The sequence below is a fragment of the Cervus elaphus genome, chromosome 2 (genome assembly GCF_910594005.1).
Source record: "Cervus elaphus chromosome 2, mCerEla1.1, whole genome shotgun sequence".
Classification (NCBI taxonomy): domain Eukaryota; kingdom Metazoa; phylum Chordata; class Mammalia; order Artiodactyla; family Cervidae; genus Cervus; species Cervus elaphus.
Window position 1 is genome coordinate 22,443,008 of NC_057816.1, and position 22,498 is coordinate 22,465,505.

A 22,498-nucleotide genomic window follows, 5' to 3' on the forward strand; every position below is an offset into this window, starting at 1 on the left:
GGAACATTTCATGCAAAGATGGGCTCAATAAAGGAGAGAAATGATATGGGCCTAACAGGAACAGAAGATATTAAGAAGAGGTGGCAAGAATACACAGAAGAACTGTACAAAAAAGATCTTCATGACCCAAATAATCACGATGGTGTGATCACTCACCTAGATCCAGACACTCTGGAACGTGAAGTCAAGTGGGCCTTAAGAAGCATTACTATGAACAAAACTAGTGGAGGTGATGGAATTCCAGCCTAGCTATTTCAAATCCTAAAAGAGGATGTTGTGAAAGTGTTGCACTCAATATGCCAGCAAATTTGGAAAAGTCATCGGTGGCCAGAGGAGTGGAAAAGGTCGGTTTTCATTCCAATCCCAGAGAAAGGCAATGCCAAAGAATGCTCAAACTACTGCGTAATTGCACTCATCTCACACGGTAGTAAAAGTGAAAGTGAGAGTGAAATCATTCAGTCTTGTCTGACTCTTTGTGACCCCATAGACTGTAGCCTGCCAGGCTCCTCAGTCCATGGGATTTTCCAAGCAAGAATACTGTAGCAGGTTGCCATTTCCTTCTTCAGGAGATCTTCCCGACAAAGGGATTGAACCCGGGTCTCTGGCATTGCAGGCAGGCACTTTACCATCTGAGCCACCAGGGAAGTCCATCGGTGGGTTGGTATAAATCCCTGACAGAGTTTCTGCCGTAAGACATGTGACGTCACCCCTCAGAGTAGGGCTTCTCACTTGCTTCACTAGTAAAGTAATGCTCAAAATTCTCCAAGCCAGGCTTAAAGAGTACATGAACCGTGAACTTCCAGATGTTCAAACTGGTTTTAGAAAAGGCAGAGGAACCAGTGATCAAATTGACATCTGTTGGATCCTCAAAAAATCAAGAGAGTTCCAGAAAAACATCTATTTCTGCTATATTGACTATGCCAAAGCCTTTGACTGTGTGGATCACCACAAACTGTGGAAAATTCTGAAAGAGATGGGAATACCAGACTTCCTGACCTGCCTCTTGAGAAACTGTCTGCAGGTCAGGAAGCAACAGTTAGAACCAGACATAGAACAACAGAATGGTTCCAAATCAGGAAGAAGTACGTCAAGGCTGTATATTGTCACTCTGTTTATTTAACTTATATGCAGAGGACATCTTGAGAAATGCCAGGCTGGATGAAGCACAAGCTGGAATCAAGATTGCTGGGAGAAATATCATTAACCTCAGATATACATATGACACCACTCTTATGGCAGAAAGTGAAGAAGAACTAAGAGCCTCTAGATGAAAATGAAAGAGGAGAGTGAAAAAATTGGCTTAAAACTCAACATTCAGAAAACTAAGATCATGGCATCTGGTCCCATCACTTCATGGCAAATAGATGTGGAAACAGTGGAAACAATCACAGACTTTATTTTTTCTGGGCTCCAAAATCACTGCAGATGGTGATTGCAGCCATGAAATTAAAAGATGTTTACTCCTTGGAAGAAAAGTTATGACCAAATATTAAAAAGCAGAGACATTACTTTGCCAACAAAGGTCCATCTAGTTAAGCCTTTGATTTTTCCTGTAGTCATGTATGCATGTGAGAGTTGGACTCTAAAGAGAGCTGAGTGCCAAAGAATTGATGCTTTTGAACAGTGATGTTTTAGAAGACTCTTGAGAGTTCACTAGACAGCAAGGAGATCCATCCAGTCCATCCTAAAGGAGATCAGTCCTGAATATTCATTGGAAGAACTGATGCTGAAGCTGAAACTCCAATACTTTGGCCACCTGATGCGAAGAACTGACTCATTTGAAAAGACCCTGATGCTGGGAAAGATTGAAGGTGGAAGGAGAAGGGGACGACAGAGGATGAGACGGTTGGATGGCATCACCGACTCAATGGACATTGAGGTTAAAAAATAATAAAGGACTGAAACTTGTTCTGAAAAGGAACACACCATGTCAAAGAATACTGACTCAGAATGAAAACCTGCCAACCAGACTCTAGCAAAATTATTGGGCATTAAGAAAAATGAAAAGATCTTTTGAGTGCCCAGACATGGGTAGCGTTAAGTATTGATTTACCTTTAAATATAAGAAGGGTGGTCACCAGGGACTGGGCATGGGGGAAATGGGGAGATGTTGGTCAAGGGTACAAATTTCCAATTTGTACAGTTCCACAGAACTCAATAAGTCTGTGGAATATAATGTACAATATGGTGCCTATAGTTAACGCTACTGTATTGAATGCCTAAAATTTGCTAAGAGAGTATATTTTAAGTGTTCTTGGCTCACACAAAAAGGTAACTATGTGAGATGAGGGATATGTTTATTACTTTGATTGCAGTAATCATTTCACAATATGTATGTATGTCAAATCACATACTTATAAAAATCACATGTGCAACTGAGATATATGTAATTTTTATTTGTCAATCATATTGTAGTAAAGCTAAAAAATAGAAAATAAAAGCAAAGTAATCAAGGTTAGTTACTAAAAACTAAATAAAATTTATTCCATTTCAATGAAAAAAAGCAGTTAACTAAAATTAAACAGGTTTTCTTTTTAAAAGTAAACTTAGGGAATTTGTGGAGAAATGTCAAATATAAAAGATATAAAATAAAGCTTTTTTATAATAAAGACTATAAGTACAGTTCATTGTACATGTAGGTGAAAAACTAATGGTGCATACCAAACCAGGATGGCAGTGACTAATGACAAAGGCAATGATATTGGTGAAAGTATGATGATATTCATGGTAATGACTGAAGTGGTCATGGTGAAGATAATGATAATGAAGCCAAAAATGTCCAGCTTCTAGCATTAGGTACCAGACTTACCAGGCAGGATAACTCTCCCAGTGGAAGAAAAATTAACACACCTGGGAGGTAACATAGTTTTCATAGAGCAAGTGGAAACACACACTAATTGTTCATTGAGGACCCAGTCTCTGGAGCAGGCATTCCAGGAGAGTGTCTACCTACACATAAAAATACCCAGTGCCCCAGTCTCTGTGACCCATTTCTATGACTGGTTGGTCCCATTAACTGAAAATAGATGTAAATCTTGTAGCTTTCTATTTTCTGATATTTATTTCTTGAGCACTGGAAAGCCAAGTACCTCTTAAGATTTCCAGGTAACAATGTTTCAGTTTTCCTCAACACGGATTTTCAGTTATGGTTTTAAGGCAGTTGTGTAAGATGAGAACAAGGTATCTTCCATGAATTCCTTTTTCTACTACAGACCTTTTATACACACTATTTTCAATCATATGTCTCCCTTCTCAGAACTTTTCCCCTCACTTGGAAAGGAAATATATTTGCCTTTATAATTCTGATTGCTTTCGTTAGCAGAAGTTCTTAGCTTCTGGCGAGCTGATAAAACTACTAGTAAGATTTTTAGCAACTAACAAGAAATTTAGGGGTCATTTATAAATTAGCTAGAAGATTACAGAAATAATATCACTGTTGCCCATGATTTTGTATTCAATAGAAAAGGTGTTTACATCAAAAGACAGGAATTAAAATCTTTACTTCATAACAATATTCTGTTTTCTGGAACTTTGATTGCTAGTACAGAGATGTTTGTGAATCTTCTGTTCTATATCATTTTAGGAGATTCTGATTTGAGGGAAGAAGATATGTAAGATATGTTTTAAATCTGTTGTCATTATCTAGATGAAAATCACTTATACATTTTTCAAAAAATTGAAACACAATTCAAACTTCTATTACTATTATTGAAAAGTTAAATAACTTACTGCCAATAATTTAAGGTATAAATTTTATTATAATGCAGATTTCCTTATCTTCAGTACCAAAATGAACAGAAGTGATATTACTGTTGCTGAACAAGTCAGTCAGTGTTTTTTAATGCTACAGCACAAAGCAGGTTACAAACCAACCTGCTATACCAGTATAGCCAACCAGTATAAACCAACAAACTATACCAGTATAGTATGCTCACTTTGGCTAAAAAAGAAAAAACCTGTATATTAATGCACACATTTGTAAATACATATATGCATAGAAGAAGATCTAGTCGAACATAAATAGCAATTTTAGATTCTCAGTTGATAGAATATGACAATTTGATTTTCATCTGTGTTTTACTTGTCTACAATGCAGATATATTACTTTTGTACTCTTAAAAAAAGTTTCTGGAGATATAGCAATAAGATCCTTCATTGGCCTTAATGTACTATATTAAGTTTACCTAAAATATAAAAATAAAGTTTCACAAAGAAACAAGTTATAGCCAGACAGCACAGTATGGTAAAAGCAAAACAGACTCATGGCTACAACTCCTGAGTTCTGGGTTCAGTTCTACTTGTCATAGCCATATGACTTTGGGTGAATTGTGTAATTTGAGTGTCAGTTTCCAAGAACAGGAGTTTGCTAATGATTCCAGAAAGGATCAGATAGTAACTACTTTAGGCTCTGCAGTCCATAAGATCTCTGTTGCTACTCCTCAACTTCTGCCATTCTATCAGGAAAGCAGTTTTGTGGCCTTTGTGTGCATGCTCAGTCACACCAAACTCTTTGCCACCCTATGGGCTCTAGCCCCCCAGGCTCCTCTGTCCGTGGGACTCTCCAGGCAAGAATGGGTTGCCAGGCTCTCCTCCAGGGCATCTTCCCAACCCAGGAATCGAACCTGCATCACCTGTGTCTCCTACATTGCAGGGGGATTCTTTACCATCTGAGCCATCAGGGAAGCGCCCTGTGACTTTTAAGGAAGGCTTAAAATCTCAACCGTTCAACCTTGGTCTAACATAGTGCTGTAGGTCAATGACACGTTAATAAAAAAATAAATAAGTCAGAGAAAGGCAGTTTGATTTTTTTTTTCATTTATTTGTATTAGTTGGAGGCTAATTATTTTACAATATGGTAGTGGGTTTTGTCATACACTGACATGAATCAGCCATGGTTTGGCAGTTTGATTTTAATCTTGTCTCTTTGCTATCTAATACCTCAGTTCTTAAGATTTATAGTTTATCAAATGAGTAAAAGAAAATCTCAGCACTTAATTTTCAAATAGCTGATGATTTTCTAGATATCACTCTATAAATTATTTATAGTTTGTTTTGGTATGGGTAAATGGTGTATGTGATTTCAGCTTTACAAAGGTATGGCGGTTTTAGTGCCCAGAATAGGTTTTATTATGAATAGGTTTTTCCACATGTAACTAAAAGATTGTGTATTTTGCTGCTCCTGTGCGGAGAGTTCCAAAAATGTCAGTTTGTGGGTATTTTCTCTGTCATTGCTAATCTTTCTACTAGTTCTGTCAACTAATTAAAAGAGTATTGCAGTCTCTAATGGTGGACCTGTATATTCTTTCTTTCTGTCAGTTTGGTTCATGTGTTTTGAAACACTGTTGATAAGTGAACTCGTTTAGAAGTCTCATGTCACTTTAATCAACTGGCTTCTTTATCAATCTGAATTGTTACTCCTTATTTCTAGTAATATTTCCTGCTTTCAGATCTACTTTGCTCACTGCTGATATAGTCACTCTAGCTTTCTTTGCCTTGATATTTGCATGGTATATTTTTTCTTTGTATTCAAAGTGGATTTCTTGGAAAACCATACAGTTGGGTAATGGCATTTATTCACAGTGAAAATCTCTGCATTTTCCTTAGACTATTTAAACTATTTGTATTTAAATCAGTCATCAAAATGTTTGAGCTTAAATCTGCCATCTTGCAACTGCCCTTTATTCCACTTTTTCTTTTTCCTTCCCTTCTTTTAGACTGACAGTTTTGATGGTTATATTTTATCTCCATTATTAGCTTATTAGCTATAGATTTTTTATTATTTACTTGTTGTCCTACATTTTATAATATTCATTCTATCTGGATCTGTTCACCTGGAATGTGGCGTGGAATCACTGGTGCAATCATTGGGCTCACTATATATTTTTCCCTCCTCTCAGGAATCAGTTTGGTACTGCCTGTTGTCAGATGTCAGGAAATGATTGTTCACTGTGCCTTGTCTGGTTTTCTGGTTGTTTATGGTGTAAATACAATTCCAGTATGAGTTCACCCTTCATGGGTGGAAGTAAGAAGCCCACTCACTAATTTTTGAGTACTTTAAATATGTTGTGAAATTTTCAGACTAAAAAAATATATATCATTTTCACTCACCTGCTCACCCATAAATTGAAATAACAAAAACTAAGATATGGATAGTTTTAAGTGGTTATTTCATCCAATGACCAATTATATTTAGAATTTGGGAAACTTTAACTGGAGTCAGAGAGGTGATCTTCCAGGGGCTTTCATTTACCACTGACAATTTCTCAATAGAATCTACCAAATTACTTCCAGAAGTCAGTTTACCAGAAGAAAAGTACTCTATGCTCTTATAAATTATGTTTCCTTCAGTTTTTTTCTCATTGGGTGAAAAGGAAAATTGAAGAAAAGCCATAACAAGGAGATATGATACCCAGTGACAGGAACTGCTTCTCAAGACCAATTTTAAACTGCCTTTTTGACTTAGATGTACCAAGATTCCTTCCAGGGAGCCTCTTGGGCATCTGCATATAATGGCCATGGCTAAAAATCTTCTCTCCATTGATCATAGGTTGACTCCAAAAACAGAAAACCATGAGTAGTCATTTTGAAATCAACACAAGGAATAGAAAAATGATGAAGCAACAAGAGAGACTGGTTATTCTAGAGGATACATTTGGTATAAGGAAAGAAAGTGGCCACGGATCAGCTGGCCACTAAGGACAGCAGGATTTAGCAAAAATGGGGACAAGGGAAAATGTCCATGTACCACTGAAATTACTTTGCTCTTGATCTGCGAGGTGCACTGTATTCTATTTCTACTTCCATCGACTCCTAAGCATGATCCAACATGAATTTTTCCTGAGTCTTTCAATGCAAGGGAGAGCAGTCAATCTCAACCTCTTCCTCAGGAGCTTTATGTTACTCAGGATAAACTGCTTTCAGAGCCACAATTTCAAGCTACAAAACCACCTGGTTGCAATAAACAAAAAGTTAAAGAAAAAATCTTTACTGCCTTCAGGTGAACGTTGCCACCTGCCCACAAACAGAGGACTCAGTGTCTAGAAAATGCCAGTAGGTCAGAATGACTGTAAGTCAGAACCTGACATACTATTTTTTAAATCTCATCAGGTGACTTTTACGTGTAACCAAAACTAAAAATAACTATCCTAGGACCTCAGGTTCAATGAAAACTCAGATGCTTAATGAAACTTTATATTTGTGTAACAATTGAGTATTTGGAAAATATTTCATGCATATTATTCCATCACATTTTTTAATTTTGGAAATTGATATTGTAACTCCATTGAATTCTCAACTGTGGAAACTCATTTGTCACTCAGTGATTGAAAGGGCTCTAACTACCAGCCCACACTATCTCAGTGTAGGATAAGGTAACCACATGTTTTTATCTTATGGGCATTATTTTGAGATTACATAGATGCCAAAAGACTTTCTCTTTCTGGAGTAACATTCAACTGTAAACCTAGAAATAAAACACGAGAAACAGGAGGGTGTTAAAATTTCTAGGGGTGGCCGTTTTATCCCCACCTTCATATTCTTCAAGCCATGTAAAAATTATCTGAACCCTAGAAAATATTAGGAGTAAGTAGTGTTAGTCACTCAGTCATGTCTAACAGTGTGCAACCCCATGGACTGTAGCCCACCAGGCTCCTCTGTCCATTGGATTCTCCAGGCAAGAATACTGGAGTGGGTTGCCATTCTCTTCACCAGGGAGTCTTTCTGACCCAAGGATGGAACTTGCGTCTCCTTCACTGCAGGCAGATTCTTTACCATCTGAGCCACCAGGGAAGAAGGAGTGAAGGTATAAACAACTAGGAAAATGTGAGTTCAAGATCACTCACTGAGGAACAGAAGCTGATACCTTGCCTTACCAGAAAGTCTCCTACACAGTCATTCCTCAGGATCTGCAGGAGCTGCTTTGCCATGCTCAACATTCTTATAAGTTTGGGGGAGAGCGGATACATGTATATGTATGGCCCCTTTGCTGTCCTCCTAAAACTATCACAGCATTGTTAATTGACTATACTTCAATATAACATTTAAAAACTTTTTAAATGACACAATACAATGAAGACAGCCTTTCGAGTCCTGGATGCTGTTGATTGAATCCTCAGATGTGTATCCAACTGGTACCAAGGGCTGACTCTATACAGCCTTTCACAGGCTCTTCTTTCTTATCTCCACAGGGCCCCCAAACAGAGGAGAATGGCTGCAGAAAATCACTCCACAGTGACAGAGTTCATTCTTGGAGGTTTAACAAGTCGACCAGAGCTCCAGCTCCCCCTCTTCTTCCTCTTCCTTGGGATCTACTCTGTCACCATGGTAGGGAACCTGGGCATGATAACTCTGATTTGTCTGAATGCTCAGCTTCACACCCCCATGTACTATTTCCTCAGTAATCTGTCCTTCGTGGATCTCTGCTACTCCTCTGTCATCACCCCTAAGATGCTGGCAAACTTTGTGTCAGAGAAGAACATCATCTCCTATGTAGGGTGCATGTCCCAGCTCTACTTCTTCCTGGTGTTTATTGTTGCTGAGAGTTACACACTGACCGTGATGGCCTATGACCACTATGTTGCCATCTGCAGACCTTTGCATTACAACATCATCATGTCTCAAGGAGTCTGCTCCCTGTTGGTGGCTTGGATTTATGCCATGGGACTCATTGGATCAACGATAGAGACAGGCCTCATGTTGAAGCTGCGCTATTGTGACTTTCTCATCAGTCATTACTTCTGTGACATCATCGCCCTCCTGAAGCTCTCTTGCTCTAGCACCTATGACATGGAGATGACAACTTTCTGTTTGGCTGGATTCAACATCGTAGTCACCAGCTTAACAGTCCTTGTTTCCTATGCCTTCATCCTCTCCAGCATTCTCCATATTGCCTCCACAGAGGGACGATCCAAAGCCTTCAGCACGTGCAGCTCCCATCTTGCAGCTGTGGGATTATTTTATGGGTCTGCATCCTTCATGTACTTGAAACCCTCCACGGCCAGTTCCCTGGCCCAGGAGAACGTGGTCTCCGTGTTCTACACCACAGTGATCCCCATGCTGAACCCCCTGATCTACAGCTTGAGAAATAAGGAGGTACAGGCTGCCATCCAGAAAACTCTGAGGTGAAAACACTTTGAATGCAAATGTCATTATTCCTCAGGTTGGGAGTGGAATAGAAATATAGGGGAGTAATCCTCTAAAATTCACACACACGTGAATGGAGACCAGCCGCATCTCAACATGACTGATTGAATTTTTTCCATCTTTCCTTTCTCCCTTTCACATCTCTCATGTCTCTTGTGTCTGCTTGCTGGTTTTGAGTTCACATTTTCTTCCCTTAGGGATATTTTAATTTTTGTTTTTTTTTCCTTTTGCTTGTCCTTGGCCCTCTGACAAATATGTATCCATCTTGACTGGAACATAACATAAATTAGAACTTTCAGCAATGAGTTTAAGAGGGTTGGTCATTGATTTATCCTCTTCTATAAAGAATATGTTATCCAAACTAATACTAATTTAAACTTGTAGTACACATGACAAATGGAGAGGAATTTGAAAGTCACCAAGAAGTAGCAAATAGTCTTTCTCAACCAGATTTCTCCATTTTCTCTCTTATTACGCTGTTACTGTCTACTTATTACTGCCAAGGTTACTTAAATATTCCTTCATTCAATTAATGCCATAATCACCATCATAAGCAAAGTATCATCATCACCATATCTAACACTTTTGGATGCTAGTCAATTGTTTGAGTGTTTTGCTAAATTATCTCATTTACTCAGATGAGGAAACTTAGCTTTAGAGAGGTTAAATAACTTTCTCCAGATGACACAGTTGGTAAACAATTAACACTGATATTCAAACCCACAACTCATCATACCCCCCGCCCCCCGACCCCTTCTCTTGGCCAAAGGTCTCTCTATTCAGCCTATCAGTCTTGGCATAATCATAACCTCTCAGTTTCAAACTTTTCCTGACAATACCTTTTTTTGCCATTATTTTCCCACATTTCCCAGACAACCAAGGAATATTCGACATTCCTGCAGTGTTTATCCTTCCTCAATAACTGACATTCTGTGATACCAGTCAAGCTGACTCAGTAAGTCCAATCAGCACTAGATAAAATGTCTTCCATCATTTGATCAAAGCAATATCAAGGATTCATGTTAAAGAATTAATTCTTTTGCACAGCAAAATATTTGTGGGCATTCTTTTAATTGTAATTCATAATTATTTTAAAATAATAGTAAAATGGTGATTAGTTTTTTGTCATTTTATTTTAGGTGCAATACCTCAGTCCTCACTCAGACATGGAAAAATGAATAATTCTGAGTTTCTCTGAGATTTAACACTCTGAGATTTAAATGCTCATAGTAATTTTTTTGTGCTTTGTTTAATAGAGTTTCTATATTAGGTGCACAGAAAAACTGAGCAAATGATACAGAGATTTCCCATATACTCTCTGACCCCATGCATGCACAGCTTCTTCCTTTAACAACATCCTCCATGAGAGCAGTATATTTGTTACAATAGATGAACACACATTGGTGCATCATTATCATCCAAAGACCATAGTTTACATTAGGGTTCACTCTTGGTGTTGTACATTGTGAGTTTGGACAACTATGTAATGACATATAGTCATTATATGTATGAACATTATATACTGGTCATTACTATAGTTTCACTATTCTAAAAACTCTCTTGTGCTCTACCTGTTCATCCCTCCCTCCCGCAAAATTCATGACAACCTTTGATCTCTTTACTGTTTCCTTGGTTCCTTGGTTTTGCCTCCTCCAGATTGCTGTAGATTTGACTTATATCACTTTGTACTATGCATTTAAGTTTCCTCCGTGTCTTTTTATGGCTTGATAGCTTATTTCTTTTGAGCACTGAGTAATATTTTATTGCCTGGATATACCACAGTTTATTTTCCATTTACCAACTGAAGGACATCTTGATTGTTTCCAAGTTTTGACAATTAAGAACACAGCATGAGGAGATAATTGTGCAGACATAGGTTTCAGCTCCTTTGGTTAAATACCAAAGAGCACAGGTTTTTTTTTTTTTTTTTTTTATTAGTTGGAGGCTAATTACTTCACAACATTTCAGTGGGTTTTGTCGTACATTGATATGAATCAGCCATAGAGTTACACGTATTCCTCATCCCGATCCCCCCTCCCACCTCCCTCTCCACCCGATTCCTCTGGGTCTTCCCAGTGCACCAGGCCCGAGCACTTGTCTCATGCATCCCACCTGGGCTGGTGATCTGTTTCACCATAGATAGTATACATGCTGTTCTTTCGAAACATCCCACCCTCACCTTCTCCCACAGAGTTCAAAAGTCTGTTCTGTACTTCTGTGTCTCTTTTTCTGTTTTGCATATAGGGTTATCGTTATCACCTTTCTAAATTCCATATATATGTGTTAGTGTGCTGTAATGTTCTTTATCTTTCTGGCTTACTTCACTCTGTATAATGGGCTCCAGTTTCATCCATCTCATTAGAACTGATTCAAATGAATTCTTTTTTTTTTTTTCCTTTGTTGACAAAGTAATGTCTCCGTTTTTTTTTTTTATTATTATTATTATTTTTTCCAGTGGGTTTCGTCATACATTGATATGAATCAGCCATGGATTTACATGTATTCCCAATCCCGATCCCCCCTCCCACCTCCCTCTCCACCCGATTCCTCTGGGTCTTCCCAGTGCACCAGGCCCGAGCACTTGTCTCATGCATCCCACCTGGGCTGGTGATCTGTTTCACCATAGATAGTATACATGCTGTTCTTTTGAAATATCCCACCCTCACATTCTCCCACAGAGTTCAAAAGTCTGTTCTGTATTTCTGTGTCTCTTTTTCTGTTTTGCATATAGGGTTATCGTTATCATCTTTCTAAATTCCATATATATGTGTTAGTATGCTGTAATGTTCTTTATCTTTCTGGCTTACTTCACTCTGTATAATGGGCTCCAGTTTCATCCATCTCATTAGGACTGGTTCAAATGAATTCTCTTTAATGGCTGAGTAATATTCCATGGTGTATATGTACCACAGCTTCCTTATCCATTCATCTGCTGATGGGCATCTAGGTTGCTTCCATGTCCTGGCTATTATAAACAGTGCTGCGATGAACATTGGGGTGCATGTGTCTCTTTCAGATCTGGTTTCCTCAGTGTGTATGCCCAGAAGTGGGATTACTGGGTCATATGGCAGTTCTATTTCCAGTTTTTTAAGAAATCTCCACACTGTTTTCCATAGCGGCTGAACTAGTTTGCATTCCCACCAACAGTGTAAGAGGGTTCCCTTTTCTCTGCACCCTCTCCAGCATTTATTGCTTGTAGACTTTTGGATAGCAGCCATCCTGACTGGTGTGTAATGGTACCTCATTGTGGTTTTGATTTGCATTTCTCTAATAATGAGTGATGTTGAGCATCTTTTCATGTGTTTGTTAGCCATCTGTATGTCTTCTTTGGAGAAATGTCTGTTTAGTTCTTTGGCCCATTTTTTTGACTGGGTCATTTATTTTTCTGGAATTGAGCTTCAGGAGTTGCTTATATATTTTTGAGATTAATCCTTTGTCTGTTTCTTCATTTGCTATTATTTTCTCCCAATCTGAGGGCTGTCTTTTCACCTTACTTATAGTTTCCTTTGTAGTGCAAAAGCTTTTAAGTTTCATTAGGTCCCATTTGTTTATTTTTGCTTTTATTTCCAATATTCTGGGAGTGGGTCATAGAGGATCTTGCTGTGATTTATGTCGGAGAGTGTTTTGCTCTCTGACATAAAACTCCTCTAGGAGTTTTATAGTTTCTGGTCTTACATTTAGATCTTTAATCCATTTTGAGTTTATTTTTGTGTATGGTGTTAGAAAGTGTTCTAGTTTCATTCTTTTACAAGTGGTTGACCAGTTTTCCCAGCACCACTTGTTGAAGAGGTTGTCTTTTTTCCATTGTATATCCTTGCCTCCTTTGTCAAAGATAAGGTGTCCATAGGTTCGTGGATTTATCTCTGGGCTTTCTATTCTGTTCCATTGATCCATATTTTTGTCTTTGAAGAGCACAGTTTTTGGATTGTGTGATAAGAGTATGTTTAGTTTGATAAGAAACTGCCAAACTGTCTTCCAAAGTGACTGTGCCATTTTTCATTCTCACCAGCAGTGGATGAATTCATGTTACTCTGCATCCTTACCAGCACATTCTAATAGGTGTGTAGTAGTATGTGACTCCTGTTTCAACTTGCATTTCCTGATGACAAGTGTTGTGGAGTATCTTTTCATATGCTTGTTTGCCATCTGTATATCTTCTGTGTTAGGTGTCTCCTAAAGTCTTTGGCCCATTTTTTAATCAGGTTGTTTCTTTATTTTCCATATTTTTGTTGAAATATATTTGACATATAACATTGTGTGAATTTAAAGTGTACACATGTTAGTCTGATATATTTTTATATGATTGCCATTATAGCAATAATTAACACCTCTCTCAAGGAAGCCTGGTGTGCTACAGTTCATTGGGTCACAGTCAGACATCACTGAGTGACTGAACAATAACAGCAATACATTAGATAGTTATCAATTCATTTTAGTGGTTTAAATGATTGAGTTTTAGTCTCTTAGCAAGTTTGAGGACTGTAATACAACATTGTTGACTATTTTCACTGTGTTGTACATCATATCTCTAGGACTTACTTACTACTTATTGCAAGTTTGTGCCTTAAACATCTGTCTTATATCCTTACCACCCTCCAAGTAACCACCATTTTACTTCTACAAGTTTGATGTTTTCAGATTCCATCTGTAAGTGATATGCAGTATTTGTTTTTCTTTGGCTGACTTACATTATTTAGCATCATATACTCAAAGTTCATCCAATCTTTGTATTAAATATTTTAGATAACAGCTCTTTATCAGATATATCTTTTGCAAATATTTTCATGTAAACTATAGCCTGTCTTTTCATCCTCTTGACAATGTCCTTCTGTAGAGTAGAAATTTTTAATTTTATTGCAGTCCAGCTTCTCAATTCCTTGTTTTATAAATCATTCTTTTCGTCTTGTACCTAAAAAGTCATTGCCACACCCAAGGTCACCTAGATTTATCCAGTTACCTTCTAGGAATTTTACAGTTTTTTATTTTACATTTAAGCTTGGGATATTTTAAGTTAGTTTTTGTAAGCAATGCAAACTCTTGTGTGATTCATTTTCTTACATGTTGTACAGAACCATTCTTTAATAACACTATCTTGGCTCAATTGTTTGTTTGTTTGTTTTTCTTTACAAAGGTCAATTGTCAATGATCAGTTGTCTATATTCATGTGTGTCTATTTCTAGGATCTCTATTCCATTGATTTCTTTGTCTAACCTGCCTACTATACACGATTACTATCACTTTAGATCAATAGTAAGTCATGATATTGAGTAGTGTCAGTCATCCAACTTTTAATTCAGTTCTACTTCTTCAGTGTGAGTTGGAAATTCTGTCTTTTGTCTCTCTGTATAAAATTTGTAATCAGGTTGTCATTATCCACAAATAACCTACTGGGACTTTGACTGGAATTGTATAGAATCTATAGATCAAGTTCAGAAGAAGTGAAATCATGAAAATATTGAGTCTTCAGGTTCACACACATGGAGTAACTCCATCAATTTTGTTATGCTTTCAGTTATTTCATCAGCATTTTGTGGTCTTCCTCATAAAGATTTTGCACATATCTTGCTAGATTTATTCTGAAGCATTTCATTTTGTGGGGTGCTAATGTAAATGGATGGCATCACTGACTCGATGGACGTGAGTTTGATTAAACTCCGGAAGTTGGTGATGGACAGGGAGGCCTGGCGTGCTTCGATTCATGGGGTCGTGAAGAGTCGGACATGACTGAGTGACTGAACTGAACTGAACTTAATGTAAATGGGATTGTGTTTGTAACTTTAAATTTCACATGGTCTTTGCTGATACAGGAAAGCAATTGAGTTTTCTATGTTAACTTACATCCTTCCACCTTGTTATAATCACTTTTGGTTTCAGGAGTTTTCTTGTTGATTCTTTTAGATTTTCTGCATGACAATTATGCCATCTATGAACAAAGACAGTTTTATTTCTCTCTTCCCGATCTGTATACATTTTATTTCCTTTTCTTGTCTTACTGATTACCGAGGGCCAATACTATATTGAAAAGCAGTCATGAGAGTGACATCCTTGCCTTGCTCCTAATCTTAGTGGGGAAGCTTCAAGTTTTTCATCATTAAGTATGATGTTAACTTTAGGTTTTGTGTAGGTTTTCTTTTTCAAGCAGAGAAAGTTCCTCTTTACTGTTAGTTTACAGAGAGGTTTTATCATGCATGAGTTTTGGACTTTATCAAATGCCTTTTCTGCACCCATTGGTGTGATCATGTGATTTTTCTTCCTTAAACCATTTATCGGTTGAGTTACATCAACTGATTTTTAAATGTTGAAACAATCTTGCATAACTGGAAAAAATACCACTTAGTCAAGGTGTATAATTTTTTTCTATACTGTTAGATTCTATTTGCTGATATTTTGTTGAAGATTTTTATATCTGTGTTTATAAGAGAGATTAGTCTATAGTTTTTGTTAGTTTTTCTTATATACTGTCTTTGTCTACTTTTAGATGTAAGGTAATGTTGACATTATAGAATGTTCTTGGAAGTAATTCCTCTGGTTATATCATCCAAGAAAAATTTTACAAAATGCATATTATTTCTTTTTAAAATATTTGCTAGAATTCGCCACTGAACATAATGTAAACCTGGACAGGATGGCTAGAGTGGGCTGGTCCTAAGGTGCTTAGTTGCTCAGTCATGTCCAATTCCCTGTGACCTCATGGACTGCAGCCTGCCAGGCTCCTCTGTCCATGAGATTCTCTAGGCAAGAATACTAGAGTGGGTAGCCATTTCCTTTTCTAGGGGATCTTCCCAACCCTGGGATTGAACTCAGGTCTCTGGCATTGCAGGCAGATTCTTTACCATCTGAGCCACCAGGGAAGCAGCCAGAATAGACTGGAGTAGGGTATTTCCTTTTCTCTACTTGGAAGGCTAAACCCAGCTGGAGCGTTCCCCTGTGGCCTGCCAGGCCTGCAAGGAAAACTCTTGTATCGCTTATGCTCTGGTTCAAAAGATCACACATAGATATTTGCTTGGAGCATGACTCCTCAGCTTCAAGGATCTATTCAGGCCTGTATTATGAGTCCATTCTCCCAGCAGCAGACACAACTATACTGTGGATGTGTTCACTCCAAGGGGAGATCAGGCAGAAACTGTATGCAGGGGATGAGGACGAGAACTGGGCACGTGGACTGGAGGTGTTTATGCTGTGTATGTGTCACCCCCTCACATTTTAAAAGAAGTGGAAATGAGGAGCAGCAAGAGTAAGCTGTGGCCCATGGGCAGGTGCCTAGAATAGGGTGGCTGTCCCTGAGCAACTGCCTTTTGGCTTGGGACTTCAAAGTCTCCTAGGATTCTAATCAGGCCTTCCAAGGTTGTTGAAGTAGTTTGTCCAGGTAGGAAATGAGAACATAATTTATTTAACACCATATTAGGTTTATTTTTTATTTATTTTTTATTGTGGTTAAAAAAACACACATAACATAATATTTTCTACCTTCACTATTTTAAGTGCATAGTTCAGTTTAGCAGTGTTAACTATATGTACATTGTTGTGAAAAAGATCTCTGGAAATTTTTCATCTTGTGAGCTTGAAACTCTATTCCCATTATACAACAATTCTCCTTTTCTTCCTCCCTGCAGCCCCTGGTAACCACCGTTCTACTTCTCTTCCTATGAATTTGACTATTTCAAATAGCTTATATAAGTGGAATCATACAAAATTTGTCTTTTTGTGGCTGGCTTATTTCACTTAGCATAATATTCTCAAGTTCTCCCATATTGTAGCATTATAGCAGGATTTCCTTACTTTTAAAAGATGAATGTTTATTTTGTTGTGTGTATGCATCAAATTTTGTTATTCATTCACCACTGATGCACATATGGGTTGCTCCCAACTCTTGGCTGTTGCGCATACAGCTGCATGTACGTTGGTATGCAAATCCTACTTTCAACTCTCTTAGATACATTGCAGAAGTCGGATACTGGATCCTATTGTACTTCTATTCTTTATTTTTTTAGGAACCTCCATACTGTTTTCCATAGTGGTTACTCCATTTTACAGACTCACCAGTAACAGACAAGGGTTCCAATTTTTCTGTATCTTCACTAACACTTGCTGTTTTCTGGATTCTTTTCTAACAGTAGCCATCATAATAAGTGTGAGGTTATACCTCATTGTGACTTACTTTCAACTTACATTGTCTGGTGTTTAGTAATATTGAGCAGTTTTTCAGTTGCTTGTTGACCATTTATATGTTATTTTTTGAAAAATATCTACTCAAGTCTATCTTAGTTCATTGCAGTTGCTATAGCAAAATACAATAGCTTGGAAACAACCTAAATCCCCTTCAAAAGAGGAACAGATAAAGAAGATGTGGTACATATACACAATGGAATATTATTCAGCCATAAAAAGGAATGAAATTGGGTCATTTGAGAAGACGTAGATGGACCTATGAACTGTCACACAGAGTGAAGTAAATCAGAAAGAGAAAAACAAATATCATACGTTAAAGCACATGTGGAATCTAGAAAAATGGTACAGGTGATCATAGTTGCAAAGCAGAAGTGAAGACACAGATGTAGAAAATGACATATTGATACCAAGGAGGAAGGTGGCGATGGGAGGAATTGAGAGATTGGAAACGTCACATATACACGATCAATGCTCTGTGTAAATACATAACAAAGGAGAACTGATTGTGTAGTACAGGGAACTCAGTGCTCTGTGGTGACCTAGCTGGGAGGAAACTCCTAAGAGAAGGAGGATATACGTATATGTATAGCTGATTCACTTTGCTGTACAATAGAAACTAACACAACATTGGAAAGCAAGTATACTACAATAAAAATTAATTATAAAACTAAATAAAATAGATAGCCAACAAGAAACTACTATATAGCACAGGGAACTCTCCTCAATGCTCTGTAACAGTCTAAACAGATAAAGAATTTGAAAAAGAATAGATAGATGTGTACATGTTACTGAGTCACTTTGCTCTACACCTGAAATTAACACAACACTGTTAATCATCTCTACTCCAATATAAAATTAAAATTAAAAATTAAACTGATTTTCTATTAATACAAAAAGTAAAATAAAATAAAATCTTTGTGTAATAATTACACAACTGTGATTATATTAAAGTCACTAAATGGGAAAAAAAAACTACTCCACATGTGTTTGCTGTGAGAATCAGTTAGAAGCAGTAGCAATTGCCTAAGAGAGGCTCTTCTCAAGACAGAAGCATGAGAGGCCAAGTCCCACCTGGCAAACGCATCCCTTGCTCACGCATCCTTGCACCTGCTTACAGCACATCTGCTAATATCTGATTGACCAAAATGGCTCACGTGTCCTAGCTGACCATCAGTGAGGCACAGAAATATATGCTACCTAAAATGAAACCATGGCAAGATATAGATCCATAATACTACTAACTGAGTGAGAGAATTCTGACCAATAATGCAAACTTCCACACTGAAGCATAGTCATCCCTCAGCACCTGCAGAAGATTGGTCTCAGGACCCACCTTGGATAACAAAATCTTCAGGTGCTCAGGTCCCATAATTAGTGTTTCAGCATTCTCAGTTTTATAACTTTACCACCCTTGATCTGTGTCAACTAAATGGCAAACTCTGTCACTCATCCAAAGTTGCCTTTTTCCCAAAAGAGACTCTTTCCAAAGAAAAACTCACAGGACAGTGACTCCTCAGCTGTTAACATGTTGGCACTTTTCCAAAAAACCTTCCTTTATCACTAATAAGTCATTGAGATCAAAGTGTTCTGATGCATTCTGGACACCTTTGCTCAATGTTGTAGATTCATAAACCAGTCTAGAGGAAGACTCTATTTCCCACACATGCCTGCATGAAAAGATCAGTGTAATCTATAGTGCTTTAAAATTCTGTGGAAATGGCCTCTTCTAATAATCAGATACTTTCAGTACTACCTTGATAACTAATTAGATCCCCAAATTATTTACTTCTTTATTAGTACTTACACTTAGCTGAGTATCTTGAGCCACAGTTTTCCATCATAGCTAAAACACCCAAAATAATTCTTAGGAAAAAATTATGAAATCTGACTCTCTTAGTCTTGAAATGATGTCTGAAATTTTCCACTCAGCATCTTTCTTTTTTTTTTTCCTTTTTTTTGTCATTTATTTATATTAGTTGGAGGTTAATTACTTTACAATATTGTAGTGGTTTTTGCCATACATTGATATGAATCAGTCATGGATTTACATGTGTTCCCCATTCTGAAATCCCCTCCCACCTCCCTCCCCATCCCATCCCTCTGGGTCATCCTAGTGCACCAGCCCTGAACACTTGTCTCATGCATCTAACCTGGACTGGTGATCTGTTTCACCACAGATAATATACGTGTTTCAAAGCTATTCTCTCAGGTCATCCCAGCCTTGCTTTCTCCCACAGAGTCCAAAAGTCTGTTCTATACATCTGTGTCTTTCTGTCTTGCATATAGGGTTATTGTTACTATCTTGCATCTTTCTAACCCTTAAACCTACAGAAGTTCATAATCACTAGGCCAGTTCCTGCAGCTGCCATGCATAACCAGGAATTACCATGCTTCACCTAGTATCTCAGACTTACATACTTGCCACCCCCACACCACAATTTTAACATAGCTCTACTGTCATTGGTCAAAATGCAATATTCAAAAATGACATGTTGTGAAGTAAAGTAAATTACTATAAGCAGAATCAGACTTTAATATGCTGATATATCATACTTAAAAATGAAATCTGCAAGGGCAGCAACAAAATGAAGCAAGAAAGCATAGCATAAAGGAAAACAAAGTAAATTAGAATTCAAGGGACTTGATTCCAGTCCCAACTGTGGCACCAGTTAGCTGTATGGGCCTGGAAAACATATATAATACTTCTAAGTCTCCAACATCTGCTATTGAGGAGATTAGGTTAAAGTATGTATAAATTATAGATCTAATGGGTTACATATAATTTAACCCATTCACAATTAAATTATCAATGCTTGTAGAAAATTTTCATAAAATAGTCTTGGAACACTAAAGGTGGGTTAAGGGACATGGAAAATAGGTCTGTACTAAACATTGATCTAAATGTAAGGACTTAAAGTTCTCTCTATATATAAAAGGGAAAAAAACTGGAATTTGCATTCATCATTGAAAACACTGATAAACAAAGCATTGCATCTTTTTCTTCAAATATTACTCCTTTCTCAAGAAATTAATTTTCCCCAAGATTTTCCTCAGGGCAACTTTGACATCCTTGTTCCTCAAACTGTAGATCAGTGGGTTTAACATGGGCACCACAATGGTGTAGAACAGGGAGGACACTTTCCCTTGGTCAAGGGGCAAAACAGAAGGTGGTTTGAGATACACAAAAGCCCCAGAACCAAAGAAAAGGAAAACCACAATTATGTGGGAGCTGCATGTACTGAAAGCTTTGGACCTGCCCTCAGTGGAGTGAATGCGGAGAATGCTGGAGAGGATTAGAGCATAAGAGATGGAGATGGTGACAATGGGCATTCCAATGTCAATAGCCACACATATGAAGACCACCAGCTCATGCACATAAGACCTATTGCAAGCTAGCTCAAGGATAGGAGGGATATCACACATGAAATGATTGATGAGGTTGTCAGCACAGAAGATCAGGCTTGCTATGCTTCCTGTGTGGGCCATGGCCCCTGAAAACCCCATCACATACACACCCAACAAAAGGAGTAAGCAGACCTTAGGAGACATGGTGACTGTGTACACCAGTGGCTTACAGATGGCAACATAGCGGTCATACGCCATCGCTGATAGGACGAAGGACTCAGAGATGACAAAGAAGCAGAAGAAACACAGTTGAGTCAAACACCCTGCATGCAAGATGGTGTTCTTCTTTGAGACAAAACTCATCAGCATTTTGGGAGTGATGGTAGTGGAGTAACAGAAGTCTATGAAGGAGAGGTTGAAGAGGAAGAAGTACATGGGGGTGTGCAGGCGAGAGTTCAACCCAATCAGCGTTATCAAGCCCAGGTTCCCCACTACGGTGACCATGTAGAAACCTAGACACAGGAAGAAGAGGGGGATCTGGAGTCCTGGCTGGTCTGTTAAGCCTGTGAGGGTGAATTCTGTCACCGAAGAGTACTCAGCTGCCATTCTCCCCTGGGGAAAAGGTGGTCCATGGGGAAAAGAAAAGAGAACCATTTTGAGAGAAACACCACTACCACCCTCCCAGTACCCACCTCATATTCTTGAGAATGGAATCCACAAAGACATTTGAGCTTTAGTGTGGAAGGAAGGTTTTTACTGTTTGCCATGGAGCTACTTTAATAGCTAAGTGACTCGAAATTCCAGAGAACAAGGGGTTAGACTTTGCCTCCAGAGTGACCACATGGCACTTCTAGAAGAAACAGAAATTTATTCATATTCCAGTTCATTCAAAAATAAGAGATATCTTTTAGATCTTTAAGTCAGTCCATTTTCTGTGCCCTCTCTCTCCTACTTCTGTTTGACATTGGGGACTTTCACTTGACTGGCAGAAGACACTGTGACTTCTCAGAGCTCCCATCTCTGGGCCAATGTTGACAAATAAAGAAGGAGAGCTCATATTTTTCCAGGATCTCCTGTCTCTAGTGGCTTTAGGTTTAATGATAATTTTTCAAGCTGGCACTTAAATTTAAGTGGCTACTATGTGAAGCTGTGTACTAAGAGCTACGTGACAATACTATTATCCACATTTTGCAGATGAGAAAGCTGAGTTAAGTAACTCACCCAAAACTCAGCCCTAAAACTACTGAGTAGCTGCCAGAAGGTGAGCTTGGGCAGTCTGACTCACAGTTTGCACTGGTAACCACCGTGTTACATGACTGACCAGTGCCAAACACGTACTCACCTTCCTTTAGATTAGAGCTGTAATGCCATACCCCATTGTCTCTTGTCCACAACTGTCCTGGGAAAGAAAATGACCATAGTGAATTGAAGATGGCTGCTTTGAGCTCAGAACTCTCTCCTCACAGTCTGGTCCTAAGAATCAGAATCTCTGATTTATCTTGTATCTCATTCTGCTTTGAAGAGCATGTTTCCAATTACTGGTTTGCTCAAAACCCCTCCAGCTACGAGGAAGGAGACAGCGCCTTTGTTTTATTAGGATTGTGGATCTCAGTGACTTGATTATTCAGAGACTCCCTCAAGACCATTTCCTGAGAGATTACTTTCCCAGGGATAAAAATGTTTGCTTATACCCTTGATATTACTTGCTTTGGTTTTTAAAGACAGTTTCTTTCAGCAAACAGTTATCTGGGAAAAAAATCATTGTGAAAAATGACCATTTCCTGAATATCCATTACTGTGCCTGACAAAGACCTTTTACACTTTCTGGCTGCCAAGACTGAAA

The 22,498-nt window shown here is 38.1% G+C and overlaps 2 protein-coding genes across 2 annotated transcripts in view; one reads left to right on the forward strand and one right to left on the reverse strand.

Annotated features, from left to right (window-relative positions):
- The first annotated feature begins 8,205 nt into the window (after window positions 1-8,205).
- LOC122675535 (olfactory receptor 151-like) overlaps window positions 8,206-22,498 on the forward strand; it is a 29,233-nt gene continuing 14,940 nt past the window's right edge. Inside the window, exon 1 of the mRNA XM_043874422.1 lies at window positions 8,206-9,119. Coding sequence (XP_043730357.1) covers window positions 8,206-9,119 — 914 coding nt within the window. The remainder of the gene's footprint in view (window positions 9,120-22,498) is intronic.
- Window positions 20,174-21,267, reverse strand: LOC122675546 (olfactory receptor 8B12-like). The gene has a single exon (XM_043874443.1). The coding sequence runs from the start codon at window positions 21,259-21,261 to the stop codon at window positions 20,320-20,322; it is 942 nt and encodes a 313-aa protein (XP_043730378.1). The 5' UTR covers window positions 21,262-21,267; the 3' UTR covers window positions 20,174-20,319.